Here is a 24660-nt window from a genome sequence, read left to right as displayed (position 1 = left end):
TCTCCTGACCTTGTGATCCGCCCGCCTCGGCCTCCCAAAGTGCTGGGATTACAGGCTTGAGCCACCGCGCCCGGAATCTATGCTTTTCAATACCAATTTATCAGAAGCTGAATTCTGTTTTTTGAGATGGGGGTCTCACTCTGTCACCCAGGTTGGAGTGCAGTGGCACTATGTTAGTTCACTGCAACTTCTGCCTCCCAGGCTGAAGCAATTGTCCCACCCCAGCCTCCTGAGTATCTGGGACCACAGGTGCATGAGCCACCATGCCTGGCTCATTTTTTGTATTTTTGCTAGAGAAGGGGTTTCGCCATGTTGCCCAGGCTGGCGAAGCTGAATTCTTACCAATATTTGAACCTGGTTAGGACTTTCCATTCTTTCCCATTGATACACTGTCAGGATGTACATCACACTACACAGTTTTATCTATTGTAGCTTGTGGTTTTCATTTTAAAGGTTGGCATCCCCAGTGCTTCATTCCCCTTCCCCCTAAAGTTTCCTGGGTTATTTCTGCTTAAGTACTCATCTAGATGAACCTCAGAATCGGTGTGTGTTTTTTTATTTTTATTTTTATTTTATTTTATTTTATTTGAGACAGAGTCTTGCTCTGTCACCCAGGCTGGAGTGCAGTGGCGCGATCTTGGCTCACTGCAAGCTCCGCCTCCCGGGTTCACGCCATTCTCCTGCCTCAGCCTCCCGAGTAGCTGGGACTACAGGCGCCCGCCACCTCGCCCAGCTAGTTTTTTGTATTTTTAGTAGAGACGGGGTTTCACCGTGTTAGCCAGGATGGTCTCGATCTCCTGACCTTGTGATCCGCCCGCCTCGGCCTCCCAAAGCGCTGGGATTACAGGCTTGAGCCACCGCGCCCGGCCCAGAACCGGTGTGTTAAGCTTCCCTAAGAGATCCTGTGGGAATTGCTATTGGAATGGCATGACACTTACGTAGCACTCTCGGACAGCTGCTGTCTTTCTGGCTTCACATTGTACTTGCTTTGACTGTTGTCATTCAGGGAGCCTCCACCAAGGCGCTGGTGTAACACCTGCCAGCTCTACTACGTGGGGGACCTGATCCAACACCGAAGGACACAGGACCACAAGGTAGGAGGGCCTGCACGCTGCAGAGGCACCCGCACTGCTGTCTCCAAGCGGAGGCCAGGCAACACAGAGCCCCAGGAGGAAAGTAAACGTTCCTCTTTGTCCCTGTACCCGCATAACCCACAATGCAGTTCTGGATGAGTCAGTCTTGTTTCTTCTTCGGGCTTCAGGTTCCCCATCTGTCCAGTGTAGGCCAGGTACCATCTCACCCTGCCATTCAGCCATGGGGCTCACGGGTTATTTGGGCAGCTGCCCTCTCTCTCGTCTTCTCTCTGTGTCTGTCCTGTTTCTGTGTTGCCATCTGCCATCGCATCTCTCAGCCACCCACACCACGAAGAGATGTGTTTGCCCACGTTCCAGTGCAGGGGTGGAGCACAGCCCAGCTTGTTACAGATATGGTGGGCCTGCCCAGGGGAGGTGAGCTCTTGCCGGGCCCTGCCTAGGTGCTAGTCAGGGGGCTTGCACCTGGGGACACTGCTTGGTCGGCCTGCCTTTTTCCAGATCGCCAAACAATCCTTGCGACCGTTCTGCACCGTTTGCAACCGCTACTTCAAAACCCCTCGCAAGTTTGTGGAGCACGTGAAGTCCCAGGGTCATAAGGACAAAGCCAAGGAGGTAACCCGAGCTCCCTCAGAGGACATGGGCCCAGAGAGGTACAGAGCCTTGGCCAAGGCCATGCAGCAAGCTGAGGTTTTTCCCAGCCCAAACTCACAGCAGGTCTGGAGGGATAGAGACTCTCAGGGGAGGGGTGGGGTGGGTAGGGCATGGCCCCTTGGCTGTTCAGAGCTGACCTGAGCCCCTTGCCTGCTCCCTGGGCAGCTGAAGTCGCTTGAGAAGGAGATTGCTGGCCAAGATGAGGACCACTTCATTACAGTGGACGCTGTGGGTTGCTTTGAGGGTGATGAAGAGGAAGAGGATGATGAGGATGAAGAAGAGATCGAGGTTGAGGAGGAACTCTGCAAGCAGGTGCTCGGGGGAGGGTGTGGGAGGCGGGCTCGGTGCTGGATTCCCAGCCCAGAACAGACCTCATCCCACCTCCCGGAGGCCAGACACTGGGCTGGCATCTGTGGGCACTAATGCATGCCACAACTGATTATTACTGTCAACTGCCTTCTGCATGACTATGTAATTATGCATGATGACTAGAGAGTAGCAGTTAAAATATGCAAAGCCTGACTGAAATTTGGACCTGTGTGGAGGAAGGGAAAGGGAACAGCATCAGTAAAGGCACCAAGGTGGGAAACTATGTAGCGTGCAAAGGAAAAGTCAGATGATAGTGATGATAATGGTGAGGCTGATAGCAGCAGACATCTTTTAATTAATTAATTAATTTATTTATTTATTTATTTTTGAGACAGAGTCTCACTCTGTCGCCTGGGCTGGAGTACAATGGTGCGATCTCAGCTCACTGCAACCTCTGCCTCCCAGGTTCAAGCGATTCTCCTGCCTCAGCCTCCCGAGTACCTGGGATTACAGGTGCCTGTCACTTGCCCAGCTAATTATTTTTGTATTTTTAGTAGAGACGGGATTTCACCATGTTGGCCAGGCTGGTCTTGAACTCCTGACCTTGTGATTCACCTGCCTTGGCCTCCCAAAGTGCTGGGATTACAGTGTGAGCCACCGCACCCGGCCAGCAACAGACATCTTTTTGAGCACTTACTATGTTCCAGGCGTGTGTACCAAGCACTATCCTGGCTGAATCTCATCAGATTGGATGGCACGAACTGAAACCTTCAGAGTCCAGCTTTCCAATGCCGCAGCTACCCTGTCTCCCATCAATGAGGAGCTGGAGGAGCTTGGAATCTTTGCAGTTTTTATTTTTATTTATTTTTTTGAGACGGAGTCTTGCTCTGTCGCCCAGGCTGGAGTGCAGTGGTGTGATCTTGGCTCACTGCAACCTCCACCTCCTGGGTTCACGTGATTCTCATGCCTCAGCCTCCCAAGTAGCTGGGATCACAGGCACCCGCCACCACGCCTGGCTAATTTTTGTATTTTTAGTAGAGACAGGGTTTCACCATGTTGGCCAGGCTGGTCTTGAACTCCTGACCTCAGGTGATCCACCCGCCTTGGCCTCCCAAAGTGACGGGATTACAGGCGTGAGCCACTGTGCCCAGCCAGATTCTTTGCAGTTTGACACGTTTCCAGAGCGCGTCTTCTGGGTCAGGCCCTGGTGCTGGACGCAGGGACCCATGAGGGCCAAGGCCTCGTCCTTGCCCTCACTGAGGCTGCCCCAGTTACAGTCCAGGGGCCAGCTGGGGCTACTTATAGGCTGTGGCAGTCACAGTGGGGTATGAAGGGGCTGGGGAGGAAGCGTTGTGGGGGTGGCCTGCAGTCCTAGGCAGGGCAGTATGAGGCCCATCTTCCTTGCTCAGTAGCAACAACATCTCAGGCAAGCCACTTGGCCTCTCTGAGCCTCAGTTGCCTCTGCTCAGAAATAACAATCTGAACTTGGACAATAAGGGAAACCCAGGGCCCACGGCTTGGTCCTAGGAAGGGCTTAGCAAACGGGGGTGGTTGTCCTTCTTGGAAGCCACATTTGTTTGCCTGGTGAGTGGTGGAGGGCACTGCTAGGCCTGCTAGGGCTGACATGGCCAGAGTCAGATGACCTCATCCGGAAGGGGCTGATATCCAGCAGGTGAAATGCACAGTCTTTGATCCCCTGAACTCACCCCCTAGGAGCAAGGTCACTGCAGTATTGGATAGGACCTTAGGGAGCTAGCAGGGGGCTCATGGTTGAGTGTGAACTATGGCTTAGACCTACAGGGTTCCCTGCCCAGCTCCTCCGCAAACCAGCTGTGCAACCCTAGACAAGTGAGTTAATGTCCCTGGGCCTCAGTTTCTTCTTAGTAAAATGGGTGTAGCCATATAGGGTTGTTATGAGGATTCAGTCAGATGACACATGATATCTTGGGCACACCTGGCATGGATTATGGCCCCTGTAGGAGCAGGAGGACTTCCTGGAGGAGGAGGCTAGTTGAACAGAGTCTAGAAAGTATAGATTGGGAAGAGCACTCTGGAAGGCAGGATCACCATGTGCAAAGACTCAGAGACCACCACCCACTACCTCCTGGAAATCAAGGGGATTCTGTGTGTCCAAGGGCATTGGTGGGCTCCAGGCCCCTGACCTGCATCTGGGAGGTGTCTAGGGGAAGCCAGATCCGAGGCTCATGCTTGCATGTTTTCAGATGAGGTCCAGAGATATATCCAGAGAAGAGTGGAAGGGCTCGGAGACCTACAGCCCCAATACTGCATATGGTAAGGCCCCAGCCCTGAGCCCACCCGCAGGAGCTTCAGCCCTTAGGCCCAGCCTCCACGTGACCCTCCCAGATTCCGGCCATGGCATTCTGGCTGGGAAGCCTTCTCTTCCGCTCCTGCCTAGAGGGTCGGGGAGCACATGGGCCCCTAGAGAGGGAGGGACACCTCGCTGGTACAGGGATGCGAGTGCAGACCCTGCCATCCCGTCCTACAGGTGTGGACTTCCTGGTACCCGTGATGGGCTACGTCTGCCGCATCTGCCACAAGTTCTATCACAGCAACTCAGGGGCACAGCTCTCCCACTGCAAGTCCTTGGGCCACTTTGAGAACCTGCAGGTGAGCCGGACATCCTGCCCTGTCCTCCCCTGGCCACAGACTCAGTCGTATCCAAGCTGATCCGGGTGGCTAGTGGCCACCCCTTCTTGTGCTGGGCCTCAACCCCAAGACACCACCCCTGCACCAATAGGGAGAAAATTAGAACTGGGGTGGGGTTGGGCTCTTATTGTTCAAGGGGACGCTGAGTGCGAGGCTGTTAGCTCCAGAGTCTTGGCCCAGAGAGGCTGAGTGCATCACGCAGGGTCACAGAGCACACTAATACTGTCTCAGCCAGAGCTGGGGAAGTAGCTGCTGGCCAGGAGCATACCATGTAGGGAGGAGACCCTGACCTTACCTGCACCTTCTGTATCCAGAAATACAAGGCGGCCAAGAACCCCAGCCCCACCACCCGACCTGTGAGCCGCCGGTGCGCAATCAACGCCCGGAACGCTTTGACAGCCCTGTTCACCTCCGGCGGCCGCCCACCCTCCCAGCCCAACACCCAGGACAAAACACCCAGCAAGGTGACGGCTCGACCCTCCCAACCCCCACTACCTCGGCGCTCCACCCGCCTTAAAACCTGATAGAGGGACCTCCCTGTCCCCCAGCCTGCCTGGGTCCAAATCTGCTAATGCTTTTTAGGAGTCTGCCTGGAAACTTTGACATGGTTCATGTTTTTACTCAAAATCCAATAAAACAAAGTAGTTTGGCTGTGCAGTTCCCACCAGTACTTCTGTCTGGGTGGAGAGGGGAAGGGGGGCACCCCAGCCAGCTCTCAGCCAGCACCCAGCCTCTCTGGGCCATGTGGTGGCAGAACTGGAAGGCCAGACAGGCTCCCTGGGAACCAGGGACTCTGGATCACAAGGCACTTCACCTGTCTGAACTTTGTTTTTTTTTTTTTTTTTGAGACGGAGTCTCGCTCTGTCGCCCAGGCTGGAGTGCAGTGGCGCGATCTCGGCTCACTGCAAGCTCCACCTCCCGGGTTCACGCCATTCTCCCGCCTCAGCCTCCGAGTAGCTGGGACTACAGGCGCCCGCCACCACGCCCGGCTAGTTTTTTGTATTTTTAGTAGAGACGGGGTTTCACCATGTTAACCAGGATGGTCTCGATCTCCTGACCTCGTGATCCACCCGCCTCGGCCTCCCAAAGTGCTGGGATTACAGGCTTGAGCCACCGCGCCCGGCCCTGTCTGAACTTTGGTTTCCCTCTTTTAAAAAAAGTTTTAGGCCGGGTGTAGTGGCTCATGCCTGTAATCCCAGCACTTTGGGAGGCTGAGGCGGGTGGATCACCTGAGGTCAGGAGTTCAAGACCAGCCTGGCCAACATGGCGAAACCCTATCTCCACTAAAAAATACAAAAATTAGCTGGGCGTTGTGGCGGGCACCTGTAATCCCAGCTACTTGGGAGGCTGAGGCAGAGAGAATTGCTTGAACCCAGGAAGCGGACGCTGCAGTGAGCCGAGATGGTGCCACTGCACTCCAGCTTGGGCAAAAGAGTGAGACTCCATCTCAAAAAAAAAATTAATTAATTAATTAATTAATTTTTGAGCCAGGTGCAGTGGTTTATGCCGGTAATCTCAGCACTTTGGGAGGCTGAGGTGGGCAGATCACCTGAGGTCAGGAGTTTGAGACCAGCCTTGCTAACATGGAGAAACCCCATCTCTACTGAAAATACAATTAGCCAGGCATGGTGGCGGGTACCTGTAATCCCAGCTACTCGGGAGGCTGAGACAGTGAAGCAGGAGAATCGCTTCAACCTGGGAGGCAGAGGTTGCGGTGAGCCGAGATCGTGCCATTGCACTCCAGCCTGGGCGACTCCATCTCAAAAAAAAAAAAAAAAAAAAAAAAAAAATTTAATTTAAATTTATTTTTTGAGATGGAGTCTCACTGTGTCTCTCACGGTGGAGTGCAATGACCCAATCTTGGCTCACTGAAACCTCCACCTCCCAGGTTCAAGTGATTCTCCTACCTCAGCCTCCTGAGTAGCTAGGATTACAGGTGCATGCCACCATGCTCAACTAATTTTTTGTATTTTTGGTATAGACCGGGTTTCGCCATGTTGGTGAGACTGGTCTTGAACTCCTGACCTTAAATGATCCGCCTGTCTTGGCCTCCCAAAGTGCTGGGATTACAGGCGTGAGCCACCACACCTGGCTCATTTTTATCCTTTTGAGGCAGGGTCTGGCTCTGTTGCTCAAACTGGAGTACAGTGGTGCCAATCTCAGCTCACTGCAACCTCTGCCTCCCAGGCTTAAGCCATCCTCCCAACTCAACTTCCCGAGTAGCTGGGACCACAGGCATGCACCATCACGCCTGGGTAATTTTTCTTATGTTCTTGGTAGAGATGGTGTTTCGCCATGTTGCCCAGGCTGGTCTCAAATTCCTGGGCTCGAGCAATCCACCCACCGTGGCATTCCAAACTGCTGGCATTATAGGTGTGAGCCACTGTGCCTGGCCAAGTTTCCCTCTTAATAACATATCAGACCTGGGGAAGTTCCTTTGGCTGGAGGCCTGGCAAGGTCAAGTGACTTGCTGAAGGCCACGCAGTTGCTAAGTGGCTGGGATTTGACCTGGGCCTGACCTCTCTGACCCATGCTGGCCTGGCTCTCCAGCTGCACCCTTTGGAGTGCAGGAGTGGGGTCCTTGCTGCTCAGGCCCTCTGGTTCTCTTCTCGGTTCACTAGCAGGCACCCCGCCCTCCTGGTCAGGCGGCCATAAGATGAATCATGGGTGGATAGGGCTCGGGCTGAGTTGGCCCTTTACTTCTGCTATTTCCTCATTAGAAAGACCCAGAGAGATAAATGACCAGACCAACCCTGTTACTGGGGAGACAGGCCAGGAGTAGGAGGGCAATGCGGAGGCTGCATAGCATGTCTTGGTGTTGGCTGTCTTGGCAAAAGGCCTTAGTACCCAGAGAGGCTGAGAGCATCACACAAGGTCCCACAGCCTGTCCAGCAGCCTCAGTTGGGCTTCTGGGCTAGGACGCAGCTGCTGGCCAGGAATGTACCAGGTAGGGAGGAAGCCCTGCCCTCACCTGCACCTTCTGTGTCCAGAAGTACAGGTGACCAAGAACCCCAGCCCCACCACCTGGCCTCTGAGCCGCCAGTACATGATCAACACCTGAACACCTAGATGGCCCTGTTCACCTCCAGCAGCTCCTGGGGTTCTCGTCCTGGGATACAGAGGAGAGAGGCACAGCGGTGTGGGAGACCCATTTAATGTGGACACTCAAGGCCTGGGCAGAGTGGGGAGTGCCCAGGAGTTGGGTGGGCAGGCATGTGGGTGGGTTGCAGGCCCCACTCTTGGCCCCAGGAGGGGATGCCAGGCAGTGGGGGCTGGCCCAGGTAGGCCAAGGGGAGGCCCAGGCAGGAAGGGTGGTCCAGGTAGGCAGACCCACCAGGGGACCCTGAAGACCAGCCCTTGAGAAGGTGTCTAAGCCAGGAGGTGAGTACCCAGGCCAGAGCCTAGCCCAGGGAAGCAGGGTTGGGTCCCGGTTGGGGGCTCTTGGAGCCTAGGGGCTGGCATCACTGGGGGCCTCCCCGAGCTGCTGCTGGAACTCCAGGCGTGTCTGCCGGTTGGACTCCAGCAGCTCCTGGAGGCGGGCGTGGAGGTGGTCGTTCTTCTCCTCCAGGTGGTCCAGACAGGAGTTGATCTGGTCCAGCATGGAGTTGATGGCAGCGTATTCTGGGAGGAAGGCGAAAGACAGAGCCCAGATCCTGTGTCTCCTTGGGGCTAATGGCCACCCTCCCTCCACCGTTTCCCAGCCTGCTTCCCAAAGGGCTTTGTGCAAGTCCCTACTCCTTCCTGAGCCTCAGTGTCACCGTCTGGAAAAATGGGTGGATACCAAAAGAGGAATGGCTTTGAATGAATGACACCTGAGTACTGCATCCTTTTTTCTAGGGTTAGGGTGGTCACAGGGTGGCAAGCCAGTGTCCTACATGGGAAGTCCGGCCAGGTGCCAAGTCTCTGCACTTTCTGCAGCAGCTGCTTAGTGGCCAGAGCCCACATTCCTGAGTTGGGCATTCAAGGCCCCTGTCCCCAGATGGGCCCTGTTTGCCAGCCCTTCTGTGGCTCCCTCAGGGTAAAATACCCAGCGGAGTCTCCCAGCCCCTGCCTCCTAGCTAGCCCTGCCTCCCTGCCTCTTCCTTCCCTCTCTCACACCTGCCTTTACCTACCTCAGGCCCTTTGAACATGCTGCTGTCTCTGCCTGGAATGTGCTGGGTCCTCCCATCTTCCTTCCCTCCTCTCCTCCTGGATGAGTCCCACTCATCCTTCAAGTCTCAGTATGGATGTCACCACCGGGAGCCCACCCAATGCCCCAGACTGGATCAGGCCTCTATGCTGAGCCCCTAGCCCTCCTCAGCCCTCCACGACCCTCTCCAGGATTGACTGCTGTGCTTATCTGAGTGCTGTTCTGTTTCCCCATGAAAGCTGAATGGTCCTGTGTTCGCTGCTGGCTCCCTGGCACCCTCACAGTTTTGCAATAAGCATTTGTTGAATGACTGAGTGAGTGAATGAATGAAGCCTCTGACTTTCCAGCCTCTCCGCCATTGCTCAACTATCCCTGCAACCTAGAATGCCTCAACCACAACAGCCCATCAAGGACCAGCTCAAAATGCCTCCTCCAAGAAGTCTTCCCTGATCTCCACTAGAAACCATCACTCCCTCCCCTCCACGGCCACTCCAGAGCTGCCTTGCTCAGCAACACAGTGTCCCTGAGGACTCAAGGTCTGGGCCTGTGCCCACTGCGGGACCCAGTTCTGAGCCAGCCCATGACTCAGATACACTCAGCTGCCAGCTTGAGACCAAGAGGGAAGCAGCCAGTGGAGGAGCTGGAGGAGCCTATCTGGGTTATGGGTGCACTTGTGCCTGTGTTCTGGGAAAGGGCACCCATTCCCAGCCACCCTCACAGAGGACAGAGTCCTGGGAAATTGGCTGCATCTTAAAGTCCAACCCCCTCGTGGTATATAGCTAGGGAAACCAAGGCCTCCGAAGGAACCTGCCCAGGATCCTCCAGGTTGGTAACAGAGTTGAAACTCAGGATTGGACTTGGAGGTCAGGGGCACTTGGGTTTGAATTCCAGCTCTGCTTTACCCCAGAAAGTTGTTGCACCTTTCTGGAAAAAAGGGAAAACTGGGTGGTTGTGAGGATTCAAACATATCAAGAGTTCAGACAGTGGCCAGCGTGGTGGCTCACGCCTGTAATCCCATCATTTTGGGAAGCCAAGGCGGGTGGATTACCTGAGGTCAGGAGTTCGAGACCAGCCTGGCCAACATGGTGAAACACTGTCTCTACTAAAAATATATAAAAATCCTGTAATCCCAGCACTTTGGGAGGCCAAAATGGGCAGATCACGAGGTCAAGAGATCGAGACCATCCTGGCTAACACGGTGAAACCCCGTCTCTACTAAAAAATACAAAAAGCTAGCCAGGCAAGGTGGCGGGTGCCTGTAGTCCCAGCTACTCGGGAGGCTGAGGCAGGAGAGTGGCGTAAACCCAGGAGGCAGAGCTTGCAGTGAGCTGAGATCCGGCCACTGCATTCCAGCCTGGGCGACAGAGCGAGACTCCGTCTCAAAAAAAAAAAAAAAAATAGCCAGGCGTGGTGGTCACTTATAGTCCCAGCTACTTGGGAGGCTGAGACATGAAAATCGCTTGAACCCAGAAGGCAGAGGTTGCAGTGAGCCAGGATCATGCACTGTACTCCAGCCTGGGCAACAGAGCAAGACTCCAACTCAAAAAAAAAAAAAAAAAAGTTCAGACAGGATCTGGCCACAGCTAGTACTTAGTGGATGATCATTATTATCAATATTTTGAATTCTGTGTCCTGGGATACGGGCTGGGAGGAGGAATTGGGGAGGCAGGTGCCCCACACCCCTCCAGGCCAGGCTTTATCTGTGTCAAGGGTACTTCCCAGTTCCAAGCCTTTGCTTCTGCCTGGGACACCACTGTTCTAAGTCCTGTCTGCCAGCATCCACTCAATGTGACCTCCTGGGAAGCTCTTCCTGATGCTCCCAACAGCATTGCCCAATGCAAACCTACCTAAAACTATTGTGGTGATGGATGCACAGCCCTGGGAATACACAAAAGCCCACTGAACTGTACAGTTTAAATGGGTAAGTTGTATAGCTCAATAAAGCTGTTACCCCAAACAAAACAAAGAGCATGCGCCATACTTACACCACATTTACTAAATCCTCAGTGTATGTTAACATGCCAATCTTTACCAAAGAGAATAATGACAATAACCATTTACTGAACTCTTGCATGCTAGAACCTGCTAAGCATTTTCCATTTATTTTTTGCATTTAATGCTGACACATCCCGGTGCAGGAGACACACTAATCATTATTCCTATTTTATAGAGGGGGAAACTGAGGCTGAAGAATGTGAGAAGGGAGCTGATGGTTCTCTCTCCACACCCCACCCCTGCACTTGTAAGCACGCAAAAGGCTGCTCTGTAAGCTGCTGACATTTGGCAAGGCTGCGAGGCTACACCAGCAAAGCCAAGTGGCTGGGGATGCTGACTCGGCAGAGCGACGCCCCCGCGCCCCCCCAACCCCACGCCCCAGCCCGGCCTCTCCGCTAAGCCAAGCCGGCCAAGCTCAACCCTGCCTCCCTCAGGTGCCTCGGTCTCCCCCCAGGACTGAAGGAAGTGGTGGAGCAAGGCCCACAAGGGCGAGTGTCCCCGAAGCTGCCTCAATTTCCCCATCTGTAAAAGGGGACTGGTGACCCGCAGCTCTCACGGAGCTGGCGACCGGCTCGCGGGTGCTCGCCCTGCATCCGAGACAGCACCTACAACTCCGGACCCACTCGGGGCGGAATGGGGTGGGTTCTTTGTTCCCTTCCAAGACCCCATCCCGATTCCCCTTCCCGGGAGGGCAGCCCCGAAAAAGCAAGGTTGCTCCAGCAGCCCCCTCGGGTCACCTGCTTCCCCGAAGCCATCCTCCTCGCCTTCCGCTCCCGCCTCCACCGGCATCCCCAGGTCCCCGTTGGGGCCCGACATTGCGGGCTCGGGCGCCCGAAGGGCCGCGCGACGATGGAACGCGGCGACCGTCGCGCCGAAAGCCGGCGCCGGATGGAAGGTGGAGGCGGTGGATAGAACACCGGGCCGGAAGGGTGGAACGCGGCAGCAGATCTCCGCCCAGAGGCCGGGGCCCCACCCCTGAAGCCGGAATCCCGCAGATCTCGCTCCGCCCCGCCCCGCCCCCCAGCCGGAACTCCGCCCCCGCCCCGCGTCCAGACTCCGCCCCCACCGCCGGAGTCCCACCTCCACCTGCCTCACAGTCGAACTCCGCCCATTCCGCCGCTGGCTTCACCCGTCTCCTGGGCGCTGGGCGGGGCCACCACGGTGCTGTCCCTGGAAAAGCCTAGGAGTAGGGAGCTCCAGGAGGAGGGGCGGGAGACCTCCCAAGCCCATCTGCTGCTTCGACCCCTCCGCCTGGGCGAAATCGAAAACGGGTTTCCTTGTTATTTTTTGAGATAGGGTCTGGCTCTGTCTTCCAGGCTGGAATGCAGTGGGGTGATCTCGGCTCACTGCAACCTCTGTCTCCCAGCCTGAAGCGATCCTGCCACCTCAGCCTCCAGAGTGGCTGGACTACAGGCGGGTGCACCACGCTGGCTATTGTATTTTTTGGAGACGGGGGTTTCGCCATGTTGCCCAGGCTGCTCTCGAACTCCTGAGCTCGAGCCATCCACCCGCCTCGGCCTCCCAAAATGCTGGGGTTACCGGCATGAGCTACTGGGCCCAGCCTTGGAAACGGGGTTTCCATACCTCCTGTGGCTTCAGGACATTCCTCTTCACAGCCTCGCTGAGAGTCACGAAGGGTGTCCTTCCTCCTCGCCTCTCTGCCTGCACCCCAATGGAGAGGACCCAACACCCCTACCCCTGGATCTGGGCCTTCCTGGTCTCCAGCGCTTCTCTTTTTTTTTTTTTTTTTTTTTTGAGACGGAGTCTCGCTCTGTTGCCCAGGCTGGAGTACAGTGGCCGGATCTCAGCTCACTGCAAGCTCCGCCTCCCAGGTTCACGCCATTCTCCTGCCTCAGCCTCCCGAGTAGCTGGGACTACAGGCGCCCGCCACCTCGCCCGGCTAATTTTTTTGTATTTTTTAGTAGAGACGGGGTTTCACTGTGCTAGCCAGGATGGTCTCGATCTCCTGACCTCGTGTTCCGCCCGTCTCGGCCTCCCAAAGTGCTGGGATTACAGGCGTGAGCCACCGCGCCCAGCCAGCCAGCGCTTCTCTTAGGGCTCATTGGTTACAACCTGTGGGTGGGAATCAGGCTGGACTCCAGCTCTGGACAAGAGAAACAGGAACATTAGGCGGGATGGCTCCCACCTGTAATCCCAGCACTTTGGGAGGCTGAGATGAGAGGATTGCTTGAGCCTAGGAGTTGGAGACCAGCCTGGGAAACATAGTGAGACTCAGTCCCCCGTCTCTACGGAAAGTACAAAAAAAATTAGCCAGACCTGGTGGCATGCACCTTAGTCGAAGCTGCTTGGGAGGCTAAGGCAGGAGGATCACTTGGGCCCAGGAGTTCGAGGCTGCAGTGAGCTATGACTGCACCACTGCACTATAGCCTGGGTGACAGAGTGAGACTCTGTCTTTAAAAATAATAATTAATTAATTAATTTTTAAAAAGTTTAATTAGCCAGGTTTGGTGGCACACCCCTATAGTTGCAGCTACTCAGGAGGCTGAGGCAGGAGAATCACTTGAATTGGGAGGCAGAAGTTGCAGTGACCAGAGATCGTGCCCTTGCACTCCAGCCTGGGTGACAGGGTGATACTTCATCTCAAAAAATAAAAATAAAAAAAATTAAATGTGAGGCCGGGTGCAGTGGCTCATGCCTGTAATCTCAGCACTTTGGGAGGCTGAGGCAGGCGGATCACGAGGTCAGGAGTTTGAGACCAGCCTGACCAACATGGCGAAACCCCATTTCTACTAAAAATACAAAAATAAACCGGGTGTGGTGGCGTGCGCCTGTAATCCCAGCTACTCAGGAGGCTGAGGCAGGAGAATCACTTGAACCCGGGAGGCAGAGGTTGCAGTGAGCTGAGATTGCACCACTGCACTCCAGCCTGGACAACAAAGAGAAACTCCGTTTCCAAAAAAAAAAAAAAAAAAGAAAGTTTGGCCTGGAGCAGACCTACCTTTGTTTGTTTGTTGTTTGTTTGTTTTGAGACAGAGTCTCGCTCTGTTGCCCAGGCTGGAGTGCAGTGGCATGATCTCAGCTCACTGCAACTTCTCCTCCCCGGGTTCAAGTAATTCTTGTGCCTCAGCCTCCCTAGTAGCTGGGATTACAGGTGCATGCCACCACACCCGACTGATTTTTTTTTATTTTTAGTAGAGTTGGGGTTTCACCATGTTGCCCTGGCTGGTCTCAAATTTCTGACTTCAAGTGATCCACCTGTCTCGGCTTCCCAAGGTGCTGGGATTACAGGTGTGAGCCACGGTGCCTGTCCTGGACCTACCTTTTTTGTTTTTGTTTTTGAGACGGAGTCTTGCCCTGTCGCCAGGCTGGACTACAATGATCTTGGGTCACTGCAACCTCCACCTCCCAGGTTCAAGCAATTCTCCTGCCTCAGCCTCCAGAGTAGCTGGGACTACAGGTGCGCACCGCCACGCCCAGCTAATTTTTGTACTTTTAGTAGAGACGGGGTTTCACAATGTTGGCCAGGATGGTCTCGATCTCTTGACCTCGTGATCCACCCGCCTCGGCCTCCCAAAGTGCTGGGATTACAGGCGTGAGCCAACGCGCCTGGCCCCTGGAGCTACCTTTATAAGTTGAACTTTGAGAAGTCAAAGAGAAAAAAAATTAAAGTTTAAATTTTTTTTTTTTGGAGATAGAGTCTCCCTCTGTCGCCCAGGCTGGAGTGCAGTGGTGCGATGTCGGCTCACTGCAACCTCTGCATCCTGGGTTCAAGCAATTTTCCTGCCTCAGCCTCCCAAGTAGCTGGGATTACAGGTGTGTGCCACCATGCCTGGCTAATTTTTGTATTTTTAGTTTCACCATGTTGGCCAGGCTGGTCTCGAACTCCTGACCTCAGGTGGTCCACCCGCCTCGGCCCCACAAAGTTATAGGTGTAAACCACCATGCCTGGCTAGATTTAATTTTTTTTTTAAATAAAGAGAAGTAGGAATAGTTCATTTTAGGAAGAGCCCCTTAACTGGGACAGGAGCAGGACAGGGGTGAGGCTACCCTTAGTTCAAGCTCACCTCAAACCCACCCAGGACTGTGTGTCACATTCTCCAATAAAGGAAAGGTTTGCCGCCCCCTCCTGTGGGTGCTGCAGTGGAGGGTGGAGGGCCGTGGGCAGAGTGCTTCACAGACTGCTCATCAAGAAAGGCTTCATGATAATCGGCCCAGCTGCTGTCATCCCACACTCCACTTCCCAGCTAGGAGAGGGCGGCTTGCCCACAGTCACCCAGCTGGCAAGTGTCACCCCTGGGTTGGACCCAGAGCTATGATCCTGACCAGGGGTCCAGCTGAGAATTAGGCCCACGTTCTAGGCAGAGGGGTCACCTACTGGGACTCCAGTAGCTATAGTGCATGGAGGTCTCATGGCTGCAGCAGCCTGGACCTGGTCTCACACTGGCTGTCCCTGTGGGCAGGCCATCCTCAATGCCAGATCAGGCCCAAGCGTGTATCCCAGACAGTGACAATGGGGTGGAATACTCTCTTGTCCCAGAAGCCACCTTCACTGTTCTACCTGAGGAAGGCAGGGGCATGGTGGAGTCTGAAGTCTGCTGTGAGGGTCTCCACCGACTTGCACATGGTCAGCCCTGCCTTCTCCCTGAAGTAGATTGAGCGAGAGCAAGAAGGACACTGAACCAGCACCCAAAGAATTTTGGGGAATGGCCTCTCATCCAGGTCAGGCTCACCTCCTTTTTAAAGCTTAATTTTTTTAATATTTTTTTTTTTTTTTTTTAGAGACAGGGTCTTGCTGTGTGGCCCAGGCTGTAGTGCAATGGTACAATCATAGTTCCCTGCAGCCTCAAACTCCCCACCTCAGCCTCTGGATTAGCTGAGACTACAGGTGCACCACCACCACACCCAGCTAGTATTTTTATTTTTATAGATTGAGGGTTTCACCATCTTGCCCAGGCTGATCTCAAACTCCTGGGCTCAAGTGATCCTCCCACCTCAGCCTCCCCACATGCTCAGATGACAGATGTGAGCCGTGGTGCCCAGCCTAGCCTGCCCTCCTTTTTTTTTTTTTTTTTTTGGAGACGGAGTCTCGCTCTGTCGCCCAGGCTGGAGTGCAGTGGCCGGATCTCAGCTCACTGCAAGCTCCGCCTCCCGAGTTCACGCCATTCTGCTGCCTCAGCCTCCCTACAGGCGCCCGCCACCTTGCCTGGCTAGTTTTTTGTATTTTTTAGTAGAGACGGGGTTTCACCGTGTTAGCCAGGATGGTCTCGATCTCCTGACCTCGTGATCCACCCGTCTCAGCCTCCTGAAGTGCTGGGATTACAGGCTTGAGCCACTGCGCCCGGCCAAGCCTGCCCTCCTTGACTGAGAGTGAGGCCCTCAGCAGAGAAAGAGATTTGCTGATGCTCCGCTGCCTTTGAAGGAGGAAGGAGCCAGAGACTAAAGGGTGCAAGGAAGACAGCATGAGAAGCTGGGAAAGGCAGGGAGCAGCTTCCCTGAGAGCCTCTGGAGGGAGCACAGCTCTGTGGACACTCATTTCTGCCCAGTGAAACTGGTTTCAAACTTCTGACCTCCAGAACTGAAAGCGAATATATAGGTGTTGTTTTAAACCCACAGTTTGTGGTGATTTGTGATAGTGACACAGGATTTTTCTTGGTCATTCTACCAGCTGGAAACCCCCAGCCAGTGACACCCCTGCCCAGGCAGATGTCAGCCCTGTTATCTGCTCTGGCCTGTGGCTCCAGAGCCGGCTCAACCCCACCACTGTTACAGCTTTCTTTGTACCCTCACTTGGTGGGTCCCAAGCTCTTGTCCCGAATCCAAGAAGAATGAGGATATGCTGTATCCAGTCAAATGGTGAGGAGGACAGAGAATGATTTTGTTGAGTGATGGAACAGCTCTCAGCAAAGAGGGGATGTGAAGGTGGTCCCGCACCCCAAGTTGGGCAGTCTCTCCCTCAGTGTGGCTGGGTCCTGGGCTTTTCTGGACTCAGAATGGGGAATGCATGCTGACTGGCTTGTGAGTATGCAAAAAAGGCTAAAACAAAGGCACTACTCAAAGGTGGGCATGACAGTATAAAAAACCAGTTAGGCACTTTGGGAGGCTGAGGCGGGCAAATCACGAGGTCAGGAGTTTGAGACCAGCCTGGCCAACATGGTGAAACCCTGTCTCTACTAAAAATACAAAAACAAAAAATTAGCTGGGCATGGTGGTGGGCACCTGTAATCCTAGCTACTTGGGAGTCTGAGGCAGGAGAATCTCTTGAACCCGGGAAGTGGAGGTTGCAGTGAGCCAAGATTTTGCTACTTCACTCCATCCAGCCTGGGTGATAGTGCAAGACTCCGTGTCTTTAAAAAACAAAACAAAACAAAACAAACAAACAAAAAAAAAAACAGGCCAGGCGCAGTGGCTCATGCCTGTAATCCCAGCACTTTGGGAGGTTGAAGCGGGCAGATCATGAGGTCAGGAGATCGAGACCATCCTGGCTAACACAGTGCAAACCCCATCTCTACTAAAAATACAAAAAATTAGCCAGGCGTGGTCGCGGGCGCCTGTAGTCCCAGCTATTTGGGAAGCTGAGGCAGGAGAATGGTGTGAACCCAGGAGGGGGAGCTTTCAGTGAGCTGAGATCATGCCACTGCACTTGAGCCTGGGCGACAGAGTAAGACTCCGTCTCAAAAAAAAAAAAAAAATGTTTAGGGATGGGGAGGTATATTTAAAATGTAAAATAGGTGAAGGGTGGGGATCAATCAGAGGAAAGCATGCCAAGTAGGATGACAGGGTCTTAATCTGGTCCATGGATTTGAGTTGTAGCATAGCTTTCAGGCTTTAAACTGTCTTTGGCTTGGAGGTGGGGTTTCACCGGGGACTTGCCCCTATCTGCCAAGATATTTGTCTGCCTGCCTTTTTTTTTTTTTTTTTTTTTTTGAGACGGAGTCTCGCTCTGTCGCCCAGGCTGGAGTGCAGTGGCGCTATCTCGGCTCACTGCAAGCTCCGCCTCCCGGGTTTACGCCATTCTCCTGCCTCAGCCTCCCGAGTAGCTGGGACTACAGGCGCCCGCCACCTCGCCCGGCTAATTTTTTTTTTTTATTTTTAGTAGAGACGGGGTTTCATTGTGTTAGCCAGGATGGTCTCGATCTCCTGACCTCGTGATCTGCCGTCTCGGCCTCCCAAAGTGCTGGGATTACAGGCTTGAGCCACCGCGCCCGGCCTTTTTTTTTTTTTTTTTGAGACGTAGTCTCGCTCGCTCTGTTGCCCAGGCTGGAGTGCAATGGCGCAATCTCAGCTCACTGCAACCTCTGCCTGCTGGGTTCAAGCAATTCTCCTGCCTCAGCCTCCCAAGCAGCTGGGACTACAGGCGCGCGCTGTGACGCCCAGCTAATTTTTTTGTATTTTTAGTAGAGGCGAGGTTTCACCATGTTGGCCAGGCTGGTCTCGATATCCTGACCTAGTGATCCACCCACCTTGGCTTCCCAAAGTGCTGGGATTACAGGTGTGAACCACCGCGCCTGGCCATCCTGCCTCTTTCAATAGTGGCAATAGGAAACTCAAACCTCTGGCCACCTGGAAGGAAACACAAAGCCCTTCTAGGCCCTAAGAGTTTTTGATCCTGAAAGGCTCAGCAGGCCCAGGGGCGACAAGAAGCTGCCTTGCTTGGGCCAAGCTAGGAAACTGGATCTGCTGCTCCATTTGGAGCCCAAGGGCCAGGCGTGCTGGGTGCGATGTCCACTCCCTTGGCCAGCTAGCAGTCCTTGGGTGCCTTTCTCAGCCCAGAGCCTCTCTGGGCTTGGGAACAGTCCCATCCTTCTCTCAAAGCCCGGGCTGCCCCAAGCTGGCCTCTTCCAGGAGTCTGGACCAGACTTTCAAGGCTTTGGCAACATTTGGTGGGCCTGGGTCTCAGGCCTGTCCTGCTCCTTGGGGTCCGAGGCTGGAGCTGACTCACAGTACCAGCATCTCTCCTTAGCCCAGCCGAGGGTGAACGGGGTGGTGTGTCTGTCCATGGGGTTTCCGCAGAACCCCACCCACTCTGGCCTCTGTCCTTGCACCGGGAAAAGGGGCTAGGGAGGGAGTGCCTGTGTGTGACGTGAACCTGCAGAGGTTGCGTCTGTGGCCAGTGGGGGACCAAGGGCTTGTCAGGCCTGACACGGGCAGCCAAGTGATGAGTGCAGGCCTGGAGCTCTCTGAGTCCTGGGGAACTGGATTCTTGGCGGCATAGCCACTCCTCACTTCCCCCTGGCCCTGCTCCTGGCTTCAGAATGCACCCCCAACGTGGCCTGGATGTCATCAGGCGGGGAGGTGTGGAGTAAAGGGCAGCGCTCTGAAACGGGGTTAGCATGGACGTGGCTCCTCACCCATGGGGCCCACAGTGGGCGGCAGAGGGCCAGGGACCACCCCAGCCGAGCCGACCCTCTCTGCCTGGAATGGCCTCCAGCTGCGCATGCCCCTGCCACACTCTGATGGGGTGTGGCCCAGTGTGTCTGCGATGGACTGGGCACCCTCCTAGGCAGGAGAATGTGAGAACTGCCGCTGCTCTGGGGCTGGGCTCCATGTCATAACAGGAGGGAGTGCGGTGTTACACCACGTGGGAAGGACTCAGGGCAGTCAGCCACAAAGCTGCTGGTGATGACGGGCGGGGGGGGCTTGTGTCTTCACTCTGCAGCCCTAACACCCAGGCTGGGTTCGCTGGGCTCCATCCTGGGGGTGCAAACCCTGGGAGTGATGCTAGTGGGAGCCCCTTGCCCCTCTCCTTCCTCAAAGACCCAGGGGTCAAAGAGTGTGGACTCAGAGGCCTGGGGGCATATGTTTATTTAGCGGACAAGGTGGGGCTCCATCAGCGGGGTGGCCTGGGGAGCAGCTGGGTGGGTGGCACGGTGGGGAGCATCTCCCAGCTCCCTCAATGGTGTCCAGGCTGGTGAGGCAGCTGGCGGCACCCTGGACAGAGGTGGATATGAGGGTGATGGGCGGGGAGATGGGAGGCACCTGAGATGGGGACAGCAGAATAAAGACAGCAGCAGTGCTGGTGGCAGGGAGAAGAACAAAGGCAGGCCCAAGACCCCCAGCCCACTGCACCCTGGCCTCCCACAAGCCCCCTCCCAGCCGCCCGGACACACTCACTGTGCACTCAGCCATCGATACACTGGTCTGTTGGGGAGAAAGTCCGTCAGAACAGGCAGCTGTGTGTGTGTGCGTGTGTGTGCGTGTGTGCGCGTGTGAGTGTGTGTATGTGATCCCTGACTGCCAGTTCCTCTGCACTGTCCCTGGGCAGCCCCTGCCCCACCTGGCCCAGCTGCAGAAGATGTGGGGGGTTCCTTTCAGGGATGGGGCGACAGAGGGGCAGATGGCGGGGCAGGGGATATGGGAGAAAGGCCTGGGGAGGGAGAGCCCTGAGTGAGGCCCAGCCCCCAGGCTGCTCGGGCACCCAGGTCTCCCGCCTGTTTACTAGTCCAGGCAGCCTCTCAGTCTGGGGGAGGCCAGTGGCTCTCTGAATGGCCTGACTGGAGCCTCCTGCCCAAGCCAGGCTCCCTGGAGTCAAGGACAGCTCCCAAGTCAGTGGTGAGCAAGTCCCCAGGGGAGGGAGGACAGCCAGGACAGCAAAACCCAGGGTGATGAGGCCTGGGAGGGTGGGGGAAGATGGCCCAGAACAAGGGGGCCTCGGAGGGTGGCCGGAGGTGTCAGGCCAGTGAGACTGAGAAATGGATACTCGAGCCTGGGTCTGAAATCCTCATCTGGGCAGACCCTGGCTAAACTGCCAGGAAAGAGCACTTGGGGCCCGGGTCCCTGGGAGTCCCATAGACCCTGGGGTGGGGCACAGTCTTCCTGGACCCAGAGTGGGGCTTCCAAGGAGCTCCTGGACCGTCCACTGCTCCGGTGACTGAAGCTGAGGACTGAGTCTCTCCTCTCCCTCCTCCCTGGCAGGGAAGCATCCCGCCTGAACAGTTCCCATGTCCCCGTCCCCTCATCCAGACTGGCCATTACCAATTGGGACAGAGAAGACGATGTGGTTTTCAGGGAGGCCCAGAGATTTGGAGAAGCGGATGAAGTTCTCCTTTAGTTCCGAAGTCAGCTCCTTGGTTCTCCCTGTGACCAAGATGGCCAGTGAGTGGCCGGTAGACACCACATAAATATCGTTGAATGAGTGGATGAGGCCTCAGATCCCTTCCTCAGGGAGGGTCTATGGAATGACCTCTTCCTGCAGGTGGGGACCGGCCTCCCCTCCAGCTAAGTGTGATCAGGAGCCAGTCCCCGAGGGGATGGGAGAGGACCCACCGTAGAGGGTGATCTTGAAGTACTCCTTGTTTTGAGAAACCTTCTTGAAGAACACCATGGCATACTCTTTGTAGTTGGTGCTCACCACTCGAACGACGTAACTCGTTAATCCAGGGTGATCTGCAGGCATGGATGGTGAGGGGTCAGCCCTGCCCTGGATGGGAGGAGGGAGCTGCCCCCTCCCTCCCCAGCCCATCAGCTCGGGCTTCTCCCCATACAACACATCCGTGTGGAGGGGCAGGAAGGTCTGTGCCCCCGCCCAGCTCCCCAGAGCCCCAGCTCAGTGCCCCACCTCACTCAGGACTCACTCTGAATGTTGCCCAGTGTGAACTCGCCAGGCTGGGAACCTGGAACAAAAGTTCTGATCCAGTAGTCACACTTCTCTTTCCTTGGGAGGGAGAGATGGGTGGGTGAGAGGGGAGACAACCCAGGCTTGGGCCTCCTGTGCCGGACAAGGTGGGGCCAGGGCAGCAGCAGGGTTCTGATGCTCTCAGTCCGGCCCAACCCGTGATGGCTCATCCCCAACTATCTGGAGGGGCCCTACCCCACCCAGCCGAGATGGGCCTGGGCCTTCCCCCCGAGCTGATCCCAGGCTGTCCGTCCGGGTCTGCTGCCTGGGGCCCCTGGACCCTGCTCAGACCCTCCAGCACCCCATGTCCTTCTTTCCTTTGGCTGCCTCCCTGGGTGGTTTCCCCCCCACACACACAGCAACCCTGCATTTCTCCCCTGCGCTCAGCTTGCTGCTTCTCTTCCTATACCCTCTCCTGGGGATCCACCTTGGTACTTCCAGTCCGCTCCACGCCAACCGTTCCTCTACCTCTCGGGTCAAACCTGACCTCATCCTTGAGTCCTCCCACTTCCCATCCCCTGACACCCCAGGGCTGAGCTCCCCAACCTGTCTGTATTCTGCTCCTTGCTCCACAAATGCCCTAATCCCAATCCACTCAGCTGCCAGTCAGAAACCCACTGGGGAGGCCGGGTGTGGTGGCTCACGCCTGTAATCCCAGCACTTTGGGAGGCCGAGGCAGGCGGATCACCTGAGGTCGGGAGTTCAAGACCAGCCTGGCCAACATGGAGAAACCCTGTCTCTACTAAAAATACAAAATTAGCCGGGCATAGTAGCACAGGCCTATAATCCCAGCTACTAGGGAGGCTGAGGCAGGAGAATCACTTGAGGTGGAGGTTGTGGTGAGCCGAGACCGTCCCTTGCACTCCAGCCTGGGCAACAAGAGTGAAACTCCGTCTCAAAAAAAAAAAAAAAGAAAAAGAAAAAAGAAACCCACTGGGAACGGCTGATCCCTGGCTCCCTGCCCCTTCACCCTGCACCTGTTCTCTCCCACCTGTGATGGCCCTGCTTCACTTTCGCTGGTCTCCCGACCTCCCAAGCTGCACCCCGCCAAGTCTCCCCACCCTGCAGCCAACTCTAAGCCACTCTGCAGCAGATCCGCCGGGGCAGGGCCTGAGGACTGTGCTACGTGCTAGTGTGGCTGCCTGCCCCGCCAGGCTGCTCAGCAGCTCTGCTCAGGGCGACCCTGTGATGGCTTGCTCCTTCCTGAAGTGGGGCTCTTTCTGACTCCGGCCCCTGCTGGGAACACCCCTCACTTCCTTTTGAAGCAGGTTGGCTCTTTTAAGACCACCTTCCTGGAAGCCCTCCATGAAGGCCCTGGGTGGGGTTCCAGGCTGGATCCGGTGTCCCCTCCTCCCGCTCCCGGCACCCCTCCTCTCTCCGTCTTGTTTTCTAACGACTGTGCGTGTCCATCGCTACCACTGTCTGTGTGTCTGCGCTATAAACGTTGCCCTAAGGAACGCAGGAAGGATGAACACAGATGAATTCCAGGCAGAACAGTGAGGTGAACGACAGGATCCCTCAGCTTTGGCCATCCCTTGCCTGTGGTATCAGTCTGCCTCTCATACCCCCAGGAGATGTCAGCCCTCACCTGAACAGGATGGAGGTGACGTTGTAGCTCTTGTCTTCTTTCAGCTCATAGATGGTGGCATACATCTTTAGCGGGGCTTCGTCTTTTCTGCCAACTGCATTCCCTGACAGGCCTACCACATACCACTTCCCCTGGAACTGCAGGGGACTGATGATAGGCACAGCCCAGGAGTGGCCCTAGGAGCCACCCCTCCAGCTCTGTCCCTGTGGCACCTCTGAGCCGCCCAGCCTGGAACCACGAGCCCCTCTAGCTGGGCAGCAGGGCCCAGGCTGGACCTGCACTGGTGAAGGGGCAGGCGCAGGAGGCCATCAGCCTAGAAGGGAGGCCTGGGGGAAGAGGCGGTTCTGAGTCTGGCAGGGAGGAGGGTGACCTCCTCACAGGAGGAGGCACATGGCTGGTGGGCCTTCCTGAGCCTCAGTTTCCTCATCTGTGCGGGGGGGACTAAAAGTGTTCCCACCTTCCTTGGACAATGGGGGTTATGGGAGAGGGGACGTGGACCTGGGGAAGTCTGTTCAGGCTGGGATGGGGGTGGGGATGGGGGAAAGGGGCATGGTTTCCTTCAGGGACCCTGGTGGCACAGTGAGCTGAAACCTGGACCTCGGACTCCTGGCGTCCTGGAAACCTGGAGTCCTGCCCAACGCTCCTCCTGAGTCTCTTCACCTCTCCTCCCCTCTGCTCCCACTCTTCCCCGGGCCCCGCCTGCAGGCGCCCCTCTTGGCCCCTTACCTGGTTGTCCTGGAAGTTCTGCTGCAGAGGGACCTTGCTCAGAGGTGGGGCCGGGATCAGGTCTGAGCTGGAGTCCTGGGCCTGGGCATGCAGGGCCCCCAACAGGGCTAGGCCCAGCCACAGGAGACCTAGGGGCATGATTTCAGGGCTGAGGAAGCAGGCGCTGTGGTGGCTACTGGGCCTGGCAGGAGTGGGGGCGAGTGAGAGGCTCACCTGGGTGGCCCTATTTATGGGCTCTAGCGTGGGCTGATTCATCCTTTGCCAAGACCAGGAAGATGAGGCAATTGCCAGCAACTCATGCGGAAACACTTGGCAAGATTTCTGCCCCTGGTCAGGATTGGGCAAGACAGAAGGATGGGGCGAGTGAGGGACATTCCCAGAGTGCGGCACCTCTGGCAGGGACAACGACTCCCTCTGCGCACTCCTTGTGCCCTTCCGTTCTTCTGATTGCCCTGTGTGTGGGCTGCTGGCCTGTGAGCTGGAAGAATTGTCATCTCTGACTCCCCTGCTCAGCTGGAGCCCAGGGTGGGGTATGTGCCCTGTGGTCCCCTCCCCATGCCCACAGAAAGGAAAGAATGAATGCCTCCTTCCCACAGGTCACGTGCTGTTTCCTGGTTCTTTTAAGGGCCAGAGAAGGGTGGCGTGGCTGACAGTGGACAAGGAAAAAGAAGGCGTCTGCTCTGAACTCATGGAGCCCAGAATCATGGCCCTCCCAGGAGCCCCATGCCAGGACCTGAGTGTGCTCCAGAGGCCTTGAGACAGCTCCTTGCCCCATTTGCAGGGGGGGACCCCAGCGGACCCCAGAGACCCCCGCCTCTCCTGTGAGTGCCGTGGGAAGAGGCCCCACACAGGGCACACGGGTTGAGTGCTGAGGCTACAGTCCCTGTCCTGGGTGAGTCGGGCTGATGGGTGGGGGCGTGAAGGCGCC

At 55.9% G+C, this 24660-nt stretch overlaps 3 protein-coding genes across 15 annotated transcripts in view; 1 reads left to right on the top strand and 2 right to left on the bottom strand.

The window, feature by feature from the left end:
- LOC105463973 (CDKN1A interacting zinc finger protein 1) overlaps window positions 1-11194 on the top strand; it is a 31637-nt gene extending 20443 nt beyond the window's left edge. For 10 of the 12 annotated variants that reach the window (XM_011711495.2, XM_011711504.2, XM_011711503.2 and 7 more), the window contains 6 exons: window positions 1007-1094; window positions 1593-1706; window positions 1911-2057; window positions 4277-4346; window positions 4561-4682; window positions 5036-5372. In XM_011711495.2, the coding sequence (XP_011709797.2) occupies window positions 1007-1094; window positions 1593-1706; window positions 1911-2057; window positions 4277-4346; window positions 4561-4682; window positions 5036-5245 (751 nt within the window). In that variant the 3' untranslated portion in view covers window positions 5246-5372. Of the gene's footprint in view, window positions 1-1006; window positions 1095-1592; window positions 1707-1910; window positions 2058-4276; window positions 4347-4560; window positions 4683-5035; window positions 5373-7441; window positions 8531-8838 lie in introns of those variants that run through there. The other 2 variants (XM_071078384.1, XM_071078383.1) reach the window with 2 other exon arrangements.
- Window positions 7860-11806, bottom strand: BBLN (bublin coiled coil protein). Its single transcript, XM_011711506.3, has 2 exons — window positions 11583-11806; window positions 7860-8342 (listed from the first exon to the last, which is right to left on the bottom strand). Exons 1-2 carry the CDS (start codon window positions 11659-11661, stop codon window positions 8170-8172), a joined length of 252 nt encoding a protein of 83 aa, XP_011709808.1. The 5' UTR covers window positions 11662-11806; the 3' UTR covers window positions 7860-8169.
- Window positions 11807-19589: 7783 nt separating this feature from the next.
- On the bottom strand, window positions 19590-23945 carry LOC105463972 (lipocalin 2). Of its 2 annotated transcripts, none has more exons than XM_011711491.2 (7): window positions 23733-23945; window positions 23007-23143; window positions 21378-21457; window positions 21070-21189; window positions 20779-20880; window positions 19918-19944; window positions 19590-19782 (listed from the first exon to the last, which is right to left on the bottom strand). In XM_011711491.2, the coding sequence occupies exons 1-6, from the start codon at window positions 23868-23870 to the stop codon at window positions 19925-19927; spliced, it is 597 nt and encodes a 198-aa protein (XP_011709793.1). In that variant the 5' UTR covers window positions 23871-23945; the 3' UTR covers window positions 19590-19782; window positions 19918-19924. The 2 variants fall into 2 exon arrangements, with proteins under 2 accessions (XP_011709793.1, XP_011709792.1); XM_011711490.3 differs by having other exon boundaries at window positions 19590-19734.
- Between the last annotated feature and the right edge of the window lie 715 nt (window positions 23946-24660).

Source organism: Macaca nemestrina, chromosome 14 (genome assembly GCF_043159975.1).
Source record: "Macaca nemestrina isolate mMacNem1 chromosome 14, mMacNem.hap1, whole genome shotgun sequence".
Classification (NCBI taxonomy): Eukaryota; Metazoa; Chordata; class Mammalia; order Primates; family Cercopithecidae; genus Macaca; species Macaca nemestrina.
This window is presented reverse-complemented; position numbering and strand designations above follow the sequence as displayed.